Source organism: Aptenodytes patagonicus, chromosome 3, assembly GCF_965638725.1.
Source record: "Aptenodytes patagonicus chromosome 3, bAptPat1.pri.cur, whole genome shotgun sequence".
In the NCBI taxonomy this organism is placed as follows: Eukaryota; Metazoa; Chordata; class Aves; order Sphenisciformes; family Spheniscidae; genus Aptenodytes; species Aptenodytes patagonicus.
The window spans coordinates 117,494,672-117,504,929 of record NC_134951.1 but is presented as its reverse complement, the minus strand read 5'-3'; the positions used below and the strand labels follow the sequence as shown (position 1 = coordinate 117,504,929).

Here is a 10,258-nt window from a genome sequence, read left to right as displayed (position 1 = left end):
AGCTGAGCTCCCTCTGCAGAGGGAGCCCGGTTCTTCCTGGAGGCGCTAGGTGACAGGACGAGGCAATGGGGGCAAGTGCCAGCAAGGGAAATTCCCACCGCATACTAGAAAAAAAAATGTGTCACAGGGAGAGGAAGGGCTCCAGCCTTGGAAATACTCGACCCTTGGCTGAAGCAGCCCAGAGCTGCCCTGTCTGCACTAACTTGTGCTGAGCGCCAGTTGGCCCAGACCCCCCCTGAAGTCCCGTCTCGCCTCCCTCTGCAGCCTTGTGGCAGCTGCCAGCATGACTGCGTGTGCCCTGCTTCCCAGCCTTTGCCAAGGATGCCAAATAAATCCCCACTTGAGCCGTATGTGGCAGCCAGCTGCCCAGCAGCTTCCTTTGCCTCTGGTAGATCCCTGCAGCTGCTGGTGCGGCTCGTGGCAGCCCCACGTTAAGCCAGGGGCCTGTACATGCCCCAGCCCAAGGGGTCGTTGGTGCCAGGCTTTGCCCCGCTGCTGCCTGCGCCCAGACTGCTGGCGGTTGTGTCCCTGAGCCAGGTGTGGCTGGGGAAGACCACCTCCCCGCTGAGCTCCTCTCCAAAGGGCTGGTTCTCCATCACGAAGACCCAGCTGACGCGTGCCTCAAGCCCTGTTGCTCTGGCTCTGGCACCTGAGCGTGTTCAGGCAGAGCTGTCCCCGACCGCAACGCGCTGCTGGATCTGGCCACCACCTCTTCCCCAGGGCGGGCAAGGAGGGAGCTGCAGCCACAGCAAAAGCGCTGGTGGGGTGTGCGGAGCCTCTCCCCCCTGGGAGCTCTGGTGAGGGGGTGGGCACCCCTGGATAAGGCTGACGGGTGTCAAGAAAAGGGGTCAGTACCTGGTTGGGGGGGGGGGTGCGAGGGAGAAAAGCGGTTGCTGTACACCCCCATGAGCAGTGCTGCAGTGGGATCGGCAGTGATGTGCAACCACCCAGGAGCCAACCCACCCTTGTCTCCGCTTCAATGGGAACCCCAAACCCCACACCACAGGCATGACTGGCACCTGCAGCCGGGGGCTTGGGGGTGAGGCTGTGCCTGCACCCACCCCATGCTCCCTCCAGGCTGGGAACTTCCTTCCCTGGGAGTCCTGAGGCAGCTGCGGCCATCCCCCTTGCCCCATACCCTGCCCATACACGGATACATGGACACACGGACCACGGGCTCCGGTAGCTCTCACGAGTGCTCTTAATTAATGGGTGAGGGCTCTCGGTGATGGCCCCAACCCCCTGCTTGTCCCCAGAGCCACTCGCAGCTCTCAGCCACCACAGTCTCGTCCCTACGGCTCCCTCAGGCCGTCTTCTTCACGACGTGGATGAAGTAGCAAGGGACGTGGGCCTGCCCCGGCGTGTAGGGCTGGAAGTCTCCCAGCACGCTGTGCTGGCACTTCCCCTGGAAGGCGCCTTTCAGCAGGGCCGTGAAGGCCTCCAGCCGGTGCGGGTAGTACGAGAGCCGAAACTTGCTGCAAGGAGGCAACGATGGTGAGGTGGGGGGACGGTGGGGCGGGGCGCCAGCCAGCCCCCCCGTGCAGGGAGCCACCCCCGCAGCACCTCTCACCTCAGCTCTGGGGCTGCCCCCGCCTCGGTGGGGGGGACCTGCACTGTGTAGTCCAGGGTCACCATGTGTGCCTTGTTGTTTACCAGTAGCACCGAGGTGGTGATGTCCTTGGTCAAGTCACTCTGGGGGACCGCAGGAGGATGTCTGTGCCCTGCGGGGATGCAGTGGCCCCCGGCCTGGGCACAGCCCTGCTCCCTGGCCCCGCCTGGCCCCCTCGGGGCCAGGGGGCTGGGGTTGGGGCAGAGGGGAGTGGGACTGGGGAGGGTCTGCCAGCCACCGACCTTGTAGTAGATGTTCTTGCCAGGCGGCGCACAGCCCGTGGCCAGGATGTGGTCGTAGTTGCGGTGGTCGATGACCAGGACACCCCCAGGCCGCACCATGCTGGCGATGTTCCTCAGGGCCAGCTTGTGGTCACTCTGGTCCCCTGGGGAGGAAACCGTGGTGTTCCCAGGCACTGGCTGTGCCCCATGGCACAGCCCATGGGGCCCTATCTCACTCAGACACACACACACCCCCCGCCCCCACCAATTCCCCCCCCGCCAGTCTCAGCTTGGCAAACCCGCAGCCCCACCCATGGTATGAGCTCAGGCACGTTCTCAGCCTCACTGGGGCAGAGTGTGCCATGTGGGGAACCCACCACCCCGCTTGTGGCACAAGCCTGGGTGCGTCTCCAGCCTTGCCAGAGATGTGACATAGATGCATGCAGCTCCAACCACCACCACGGGACCCAATGGCCCCACTCATGCCACAAACTGGGGCGCGTTCTCAGCCTCCCTGGTGACACAGCAACCCCACCGTGCGTAATCCACTGCCCCACTTACGGCATGAGTTAGGGCACGTTCTCAGCCTGCTGGGAGACGCTGTGCACATGTGCATACGTACCTCCCCTCCACCCCCCTTCCCCCCCAGCTCACCTTTGAAGTCAGGCAGGTGCGCGAAGGAGTTGCCCAGGCAGATGACTGCATCAAACCCATCCCCTGGCTTCTCCAGGTCCTTCTCCAGTGTGAGCCAGTTGGCCTCCTCGATGACTGTAGCACAGGGGAGCGGATGAGGGCAGGGACACCCCACCTACCCAACAGCCTCCCCTGCATGCAAAACACCCACCACCACCACCACCTTGGCCCATCACCCAGCCCTTCCTTAGCCCCTGCAGGTGCTGGATCCGGCCCGGGGCCAGCAGGCAGGCGAGGGCCATGGCCTGGGCTTGCCGAGAGGGCTGAGCAGCTGGCGCTGGCAGGTCCCTGCCCGTCCCTGCAGCAAGGCCACCTGGCCAGTGGCAACCACACGAGGGGCCTGAGCACCGCGACGGGCCGGGGACATCACGCGACAGGGGCCTGGTGCCCCGCAGGAGGGCCAGGGGGGCCACGGGAGGGGCTCAGGGCAGAGACCCCCAGTGCCGGGGTCGGGTGTTGGTGTCCGCACGCCCCTCCCGGCCCCCGCGGCCCCCGCACCCCATCGGTCGAAGGGCTCCTCCTTGCGCCGCTCCCAGCGCTCCTTCAGCGCGTACTTGAGCATCTTGTCGCTGGCGTCGACGCTGGTCACCTGGAAGCCCTCCTCGAGCAGCATGATGGAGTCCACCCTGAGGAGACGGCTGTCAGCGGGGCTGGGGGCAGCTGAGGGGGCCCGGGGGGCTTGGGGCGGGGGGGGGGGGGGGCGGAGCTGGGGACGGCCGGGGGCAGCGGGGTCCAGGGTAGCCCCGGGGCGGAGGGGGGGGGGAAACCTGGGAGGCGGACGGGCGCGGGGCGCGGTGCCTCACCCGGTGCCGCAGGCCACGTCGAGGACGGAGCGGCAGCGGTGCTGGCGGAGCAGCGCCAGGAGCCAGCTGCGGTACTCGGCCGTGCGGCCCCGCGTGTCCCCGATGTACAGCTGCCACACGCGGGCCGCCCGCCCGTCCGCGTACTGGTCCGGCAGCCCCTCCGCCGCCACCCCCAGCGACCGCGTCCGGTACACGCTGTCCACCATCCCGCCGACACGGCCCCGGCCCCGGCCCCGGCCCCGCTCCGGCCCCGCTGCGCCGCGGCCCCGCCGCCCCGCCTCCAATCCCCGCCCCCGCCGCCCCGCCAATCCCCGCTGCCGCCAGCCGCCCCGCCCCGCCAATCCCCGCCGCCTCCGCCCCCTGCGGCCCGGCCAATCCCCGCTCCCACCGCCCCTTCCCGCCACGCCCCCCCCCCGCGGCCCCGACCTTTGGCTCGGCGGCGGGGCGAGCGCGGGCCCGGGCCCGGGCCCGGGACGCGGGGGCCGGGGCCGGGGCCGGGGCCGGGCGCGGGGTCAGGGTCAGGGTCAGGGTCAGGGTCTGGGTCTGTTTGCCCGCCGGCGCCGTCCGCACCGAGGGCCCCGCAACGGCCTCCCCGGCGGGGCCGGGCCGGGCCGGGCCGGGCCGCAGCAGCGGAGCCCCCGCCCGCCGCAGGAGCTGCGCCTGCCCCGAGCACCGCGGGTGAAGCAGGCCTGGCGGCAGCGGCGGTTCTCGGGAAAACGTCTTTATTTACAGTTCCGGCGGGGTGCGGGCAGCGCGGGCAGGACGAGGAGCCGAAACCGGGGCAGCGCCCGCAGCCCCCCGTAGCTGGAGCCCCCGCGGGGAGGCAGCAGGGCTGGGTCGGCGGCTCCGTGCCCCCCCTGCTGCTCGCAGGACCGCGCCCAGGCTGGCCAGTCTGGGCCGGGCGCTCCGGCCCCCCCCCGGGGTCGCCCACGCAAGTCCCTTTTCCTTTGGTACCCGCAGGACACGGCGGGGTGAGACCCCAGAGCAGGCGGCCCCGGGGGGCTGGGGCTGCATGCCTACAGCTCATCAGCTGGGCTGTGAGTGAGCGGAGCCTCCTCCTGGACCCCGCTCTCCTCCAGGGCCTCCCCCACGGCTGGGAGGCCGGCAGCTCCCTCGCTCTCATCCTTCTGGCCCTTCTTCTTCTTCTTCCCGCTCTTTTTCTTGCTCTGCTTCTCCCCCACGCTTGCCAAGTCACCCTTCTTGCCAGTCCACTTCTCTGCCAGGCAGCCTGGGGAGGAGAGGGGCAGAGGGGGCCCTGAGGGAGAAGTGGGGCTCCCCGTGCCCTGGCGGGGCTCCCCCGCCCTCCCTAGCACGCCTGCGCTGGCCCGGGCAGCAGCCAGGACTTACTTGTGTCCTTCCCTTTTAGCACGTGGTCGGCGCAGAGGAACTGGGAGAGATCCTCCGTCTGGTGGTGCCTGTACCAGTCCTCGATCACGTCTTCGTACTCCTCCACCAGCACGTCGCACTAATGCGGAGTGGAGAGCCCAGCTCCAGCCGCACGCCACCAGGGCAGGACCAGGACCAGGACCAGGGCAGCAGGTCCTGCCGACGCCCCCGTTCCCGGCAGCGCACCCCCAGACCCTCTCTCCCCCTGCGCTCCAGCCCACAGGCGGCCACCGAGGGCCAATCCCACCGGGGCGGGTACCTGCTTTTTGAGGTCAGCCACCTCAGCGGAGGTCTCGTTCCACAGCTCGTAGGGGATGTCCATCACTACCTTGACGCCCTTGTGCACCAGGTTGTGCAGGGTCTCGAATGTCTCCGACATGCCCTGGGGGAGCAAGCACTGCCTGGTGAAGTGGTGTTCCTCCCGCTGGGCTCCTGCTCTCCCCTGCCCAGGGACGCAGCTACATGCAAGCCAGCCAAAATCAGGGTCCCCGGGGCATCAGCGTTACCAGGAGAGAGTTCAAGTGGCAGCGAGTTCCCCTCTGCAAACCCGCTCCCAAAAACAGGAAGACACGGGCCAGGCAAGACAGCCCCCGGCTCCCTCCGTGCAGGTGAGGGCCTGCCCACCCCCCCCAAGGACAGCACCCCACACCTGACTCGGGGGGCAGAGCGGCCTCGCATGCTGGGCGCTGGCAGGGGATCCAAGAGGATGGAAGAACGAACCACAGTTCGGCACCCCGGCAGTGCAGGGGTGGGCGAGGGACGCTTGGGAGCAGGGGACTGGAGGACAGCCCTCACCTTTGCGAATCTGTTACTGCCGCTCCTCTCCTTGTGCAGGTTGTAATCCAACAGCCGCTTGCAGATGTTCTCCGTCACCTCGATTAACCGGATGTCCCTGCACGGAGAGGAGGGAGGGCTCGGGCTCGGCACTGCCCCCCAAGAACAGCCAGGGCACAGGGTGAGCCTCAGCCCGGCCGGTGTGATGGGGGAGTGCTCTGCGGCTCCGAGGCTCCCCCCCAAGCAGAAGGAGCACCCCCCGGCTGCCCTGCCCTGCCCACCCCACCAGCCCTGGCACAGTTTAGTTTCTTTGGAGGAGCCGTGCGCAACGCAGCGCAGCGCAGCCTGCCCGCAGGCTCCCGAAGCCCCTGCAGACCGCAGGCAGCGACAGCGGCAGGAGACCACCCGTCCCACTCTCACTTACGACTGCGTGTACTTGACAGCAGAGCCCTTCCCATCCAGGAAGCCATACTTGGTGTCAATCACCTCCTTGGTCTTGCCGGTCTCCTCAAAAGCGGATTTCAGCTCCACCGCCACGTACTTGCACACTGCGGGAAGGAAAGCACAGGCAGGTTAGGGGGTTTCACTGCTCCGATGGGCAGCGCGACGCAGCACCTGGGGACAGGACAGCAGCAGAAACAAGCACCGGGAGTCGGGTGCACTAGAGCCGCTGTGAGCAGAAAACAGACGCCTCGGCCATTCAGAGAAATAATTGGGAACGGCTCAACTGATTCCACTGAATCCGCTTCCACTTGAAGCGGAAACACCCGAATCAATGCTTCAGTGTAAGTGCCTCCACGCAGCCAGCTGCTACGGCACAGCTGGGGAGGCGGATGGCGCCAGTTCTGCCTGCAGGTTTCCCGACAGCTCCACTTCACAGCCACCGAAGCCTCCGCGCCACAAGCCGCTCCCTTCCTCCTGGAAGAGGATGGGGTCTTTTCGCAACGCAAGCCCCAGCGTGGGTCACAGCTCCTCCGCACCACACCAGCACATCCCACCCGGATAACAGTTCCCCCAGTGCCCCGGGAACACGGGGGCTGCACTGGGGACCGAGCGGCTGGCAGGGCTCAGCGGGCCAGGTGGTGGGACAAGGTGCTGGCTACTGACTGTGTCACTGCACGAGCGGCCGTCAGCTCCAGCAGCACCACATGGGGCACTGCCTGCAGCAGAGACCACGGCACCAACAGCTTATAACACAGCACATGTTTTCTTTTATAAAACAAAAAAAAAAAAAAAGGGAAACAAAAGCTTTATTTCTTCTGTAATGAAGAGTCCAACAGAGCTATAGAAACAGAGAGCAGGAGAAGAGAAATATCTCGGGGGGTTACAAATGGAAATGTGGAGGAATGGAAGCCAGGCACAGTGTGGCCCTTCCTCCCCCAAAGCTGGGGTCCTGGGAGGCTGGAGAAGGCTTTGTCCTGTGCTGCGGACTCCTGTTTGCCGGGAGCCACCTCTTCTTCAAGTCCTGCTTTGGGAGAAGGGCCAAGCCCGAGCAGGAATGGTCTGACAGCAATGAGCCACCGCATCTTCTCCCAGGCAATGACGTGAGTGGAGAGATGTGTCGCACGCAGGGAAAGAGCGAGGTGGCTTCTCCAGGGCTGCCGTGCACGTGCCGAGAAGCCCTGTGTGCACCTCCTGCACTTTCCTTTCTCTGCTGGCACCAGGGGCTGGAGGTGACCGCAGCCATTTCTCAGGTGGGACGAGTGATCTTTCCTGCAGCCCCCCTGGACTTGGGCCTCGAGGACGTCCCTCTCCACACCACACCTGCTGCAGCGTCCCCACGCATGCCAGGAGCGCTCACTGCTGGGTCCAGTTATCCAGATGCTGCTCACGGCTATTGCTGCGCGCTGACACAGGTTCCAAGCCTGGGCAGGAAGAGGAGCAGCGCGTGGTCAGTGCTCGCTGTGATGCTTCCCTGAGGTTATGCAGGTGCCACAGCACAGCTCGGACATCAGTGTCTCCAGAGCTGCTTCCCCGGCAGGGAAAGCTTTGCAAAGAGCTCCGGAGTTTCATTTCTTCCTTTTCTCTTTGCTGTCACGCTCCAAGTGTCCCTGCACAGCAAAGACAGAGGAAACCACGGCAAACAGCAAAGGTCCGTCGTGACCTGCCCTGGATTGCCTGTGAAGCCTTTGGCTGCTTGCGAATCAAGGGGCTGCTCAGGGAGGAAGCGTCACTGAGGCCGAACTGTGAGCAGCAGAGGCGACCAGCCCCAGCTACGAACCGCCAGGCGATTAGTGCCTACTGGAAACAGCAGTGACTGCCAGGGCGCCCCTAAACCTCTCACCTAGGACAGGACGGAAGACAGCCGCCAGCAGGGGCAGGCCGCGGGAGGCTCCGCTCCGCTGCAGGGGCACTGCTGGAGACTTGCTCCCGCCCAAGCGCACAGCAGCAGCGGCCACTGCGAAGCGCCCCTGCGCTCGCCCCTCTCCTCCGCCGGCGGAGGCAGGCAGGAGACGGACGGAGGCGCAGCCCGCAGGGGCGCAGTCGGGCCTCGGGGCTGCGGCCGCAGCCTCCGCATCGGTAACCCCCCGCCCGAGGCCGATCGCGGCGGCGAGCCGGGCCCAAGAGCTCCGGCGGGGCCCCTCCGACCCACCCCCGGCCCCGCTTACCCTCGCACTTGCTGGGCAGCCGCACCCAGTCCGAGTCGTCGCCTCCCGCCAGCGCCGCCGCCGCCAGCAGCAGCAGCAGCGCCGCCGCCGCCATGGCTCCGCTTCCGGGGCCGCGCTTCCGGGAGCGCCCCGCCCGCCCCGCCGGGTAACCATAGCAACCGCGCGGCGCGGGCCAATCCCAGCGGCGCGCGTGGCCCGCCCGGCCAATCCCCGCCCGCCCGCCGCCAGCCGATGCGAGCGATCCGAGGGCCAGCTCGGCCGCCGTAGAATCGCCTCCGGGTCGTCCCGCTGAGCGCCCACGTGGGTGGCGGCGGGCACGCACGTGGCCCCGGTCCGGAGGCGTGTGTGCCCCCCCCCCCGCCCCCCCCGCCCCGGGCCCCCTCCCCTCCCTCGCAGCCTTCCGGGGCCCCTCCCTGCCTCTGGAAACCTGGAGCCCTGCCCTTACCCCCCAGGTAATTCGGGGCCCCCTCCCTACTCCCAGGTAATTTGGGGCCCTTTCCTACCCCCCGGGTAATTCCGGGTCCCTGCCACCCACAAAAACATGGCAGCTGCTCTCTCTTCCCCACCCGCACGGGGCTCTCCCCCTGCTCCCCCCCCAACCAACACTGGGTCTCTCCCTCCAGCATTTGGGGGTCTCCTCTCCACCCTCCAGAATATTTCAGGAGCCTTCCACGCCCCCAGGCCAAACCAGGGGGACCTACCCCTCAGGGGTGGGGCTCTGCCTGGGCCCTCAGCTCTGGGCGAGGAGGATGGAGGTGAGGAGGGCATCGGAGAGCGCGACCTTCAGCAGCACCACCCGGACGGCCATGAGCAGGGCTGCCGAGGCACGGGCCGGAGGCACTGCAACAGAGGGGACGGGGTGACACCTGCCACAGGCACCCCGCTGCCCCCACGTCCCTTCCAGGGCCGCGGTGGGGCCAGGTCGGGGGGTGTTCCCAAGACTTCAGGTCCAACAGGCTCCCCGCCAGGGCCCCCTGTGGGCTTTTGTCAGCCTCACGTGTCCCCGAGACACCTCATGTCACCCTCGCACTGTCCCCGAGAGCAGGCTGGCTCTGACCCACCTTCCCCATCCTCCCCACAGAGATGGAGCTTCATCCCCTCTTCCCCGGCCCCACGACACTGTGGGGACCCACCCCGACCACCACACGGCCCCAGCCAGGAGCCCCGCAGGGTTTCCTCCCCAGCAACCGGCGTTCCCGCCACGGCAGGGCCCGGAGACTCACCGGCCGTGCTGCCGGGACACGGCTCTGCTGCCCCCTCATTGCCTGTGGGATGAGAGAGCGGCTGAGGAGGTGGCAGCAGCCCAGCACCAGGTGTGTGGCGGGGCTGGCCGCAAACCCCTTCCTGCGCCCGCCAGTTGGGGCAGCAACGTTGGCCCGCGGGGCCTCGCACCTGCTCCCCACCAGCCCCCATCCTCGGGAGCCACTGGGGCACCGGGCTGGGCTGCAGCGGGCAAGACGGGTGGCAGCGGAGCCATACCCGTGATGTGGATGGGGCTGGAGCTGTGGGCCGGGGAGGTCCTGTCGGGCCCCACGTGGCAGGCGAGATCCCCCTCGGCCGGGGGGTCATCAGGGAGGAGGGAGACGGTGCAGACGGTGCCGCCATCCTCCCGGGAGGTCCCGTAGGCAAAGGACTGCAGGGCGCTGCCGTTCCTGCTGGAGATCCAGACGGCGTGGCCAGAGCCGGGGGCCAGGTCACTCACCACACAGACCACCAGCCGCCGGCGCTGCCCGGCCACCACCATGCTCAGTGGTGGGGCCAGGGTGGGCAGCGGCCCGGCGGCCCTGCCAGCTGGGGAGGGACAGGGGTTAGGGGCACCGCGTCCCCCACGCGTCCCACCCACCGCGGCTGCCAGCTCGGCGACGCTTGGCCTTCGCGCCTGGGCTGGATGGCACCCGGCCCTCCCGCCGCCCGGGGCCGTCCCCGGCCTCGTTCCCCCCGGGGGTACTCACGGGGCAGGAGCGGGAGCAGAGCGGCAGCCAGCAGCACCCAGGGCACCTCCATGGCAGCCGCAGAGCGTGCGGCTGCCGAGGGCTCAGCCCCCAACTGTCGCCACCAGCTGCGTCGCCCATCACCTGGCATCGCGGTGGGGCGGCCCCGGGGACGGGCCTGCCACCAGCGCGGTGGCGGCTCCCGCTTCCCCCCGGCGGTGACACCGCCGTC

General features: G+C 68.0%; 2 protein-coding genes and 1 long non-coding RNA gene across 3 annotated transcripts; all 3 read right to left on the bottom strand.

The window, feature by feature from the left end:
- Positions 1-1,178: 1,178 nt before the first annotated feature.
- On the bottom strand, positions 1,179-3,555 carry GNMT (glycine N-methyltransferase). The gene is made up of 6 exons (XM_076334831.1): positions 3,327-3,555; positions 3,022-3,149; positions 2,485-2,598; positions 1,852-1,994; positions 1,571-1,692; positions 1,179-1,475 (listed from the first exon to the last, which is right to left on the bottom strand). Exons 1-6 carry the CDS (start codon positions 3,530-3,532, stop codon positions 1,304-1,306), a joined length of 885 nt encoding a protein of 294 aa, XP_076190946.1. The 5' UTR covers positions 3,533-3,555; the 3' UTR covers positions 1,179-1,303.
- Positions 3,556-4,031: 476 nt separating this feature from the next.
- Positions 4,032-10,255, bottom strand: CNPY3 (canopy FGF signaling regulator 3). Its single transcript, XM_076334832.1, has 7 exons — positions 10,048-10,255; positions 9,575-9,886; positions 5,911-6,034; positions 5,508-5,604; positions 4,972-5,094; positions 4,674-4,791; positions 4,032-4,554 (listed from the first exon to the last, which is right to left on the bottom strand). The coding sequence occupies exons 1-7, from the start codon at positions 10,175-10,177 to the stop codon at positions 4,343-4,345; spliced, it is 1,116 nt and encodes a 371-aa protein (XP_076190947.1). The 5' UTR covers positions 10,178-10,255; the 3' UTR covers positions 4,032-4,342.
- On the bottom strand, positions 6,720-8,162 carry LOC143158645 (uncharacterized). Its single transcript, XR_012995047.1, has 2 exons — positions 8,096-8,162; positions 6,720-7,537 (listed from the first exon to the last, which is right to left on the bottom strand). It is a non-coding gene; the product is annotated as an uncharacterized LOC143158645 (long non-coding RNA).
- Positions 10,256-10,258: the final 3 nt, after the last annotated feature.

What these genes read in the sequence shown, in the direction of transcription:
- GNMT (XM_076334831.1), bottom strand. Translation starts at nt 3,532, where the DNA reads ATGGTGGACAGCGTGTACCGGACGCGGTCGCTGGGGGTGGCGGCGGAG. An exon ending in GACGTGGCCTGCGGCACCGG is followed by an intron (nt 3,150 to 3,326) that starts GTGAGGCACCGC and finishes CCGTCTCCTCAG; the next exon opens with GGTGGACTCCATCATGCTGC. An exon ending in GGGGCAGCCCCAGAGCTGAG is followed by an intron (nt 1,476 to 1,570) that starts GTGAGAGGTGCT and finishes GCCTCCTTGCAG; the next exon opens with CAAGTTTCGGCTCTCGTACT.
- CNPY3 (XM_076334832.1), bottom strand. Translation starts at nt 10,177, where the DNA reads ATGCCAGGTGATGGGCGACGCAGCTGGTGGCGACAGTTGGGGGCTGAG. An exon ending in TCTGCTCCCGCTCCTGCCCC is followed by an intron (nt 9,887 to 10,047) that starts GTGAGTACCCCC and finishes GTCCCTCCCCAG; the next exon opens with CTGGCAGGGCCGCCGGGCCG. An exon ending in TGGCTGACCTCAAAAAGCAG is followed by an intron (nt 4,792 to 4,971) that starts GTACCCGCCCCG and finishes ACTCCGCATTAG; the next exon opens with TGCGACGTGCTGGTGGAGGA.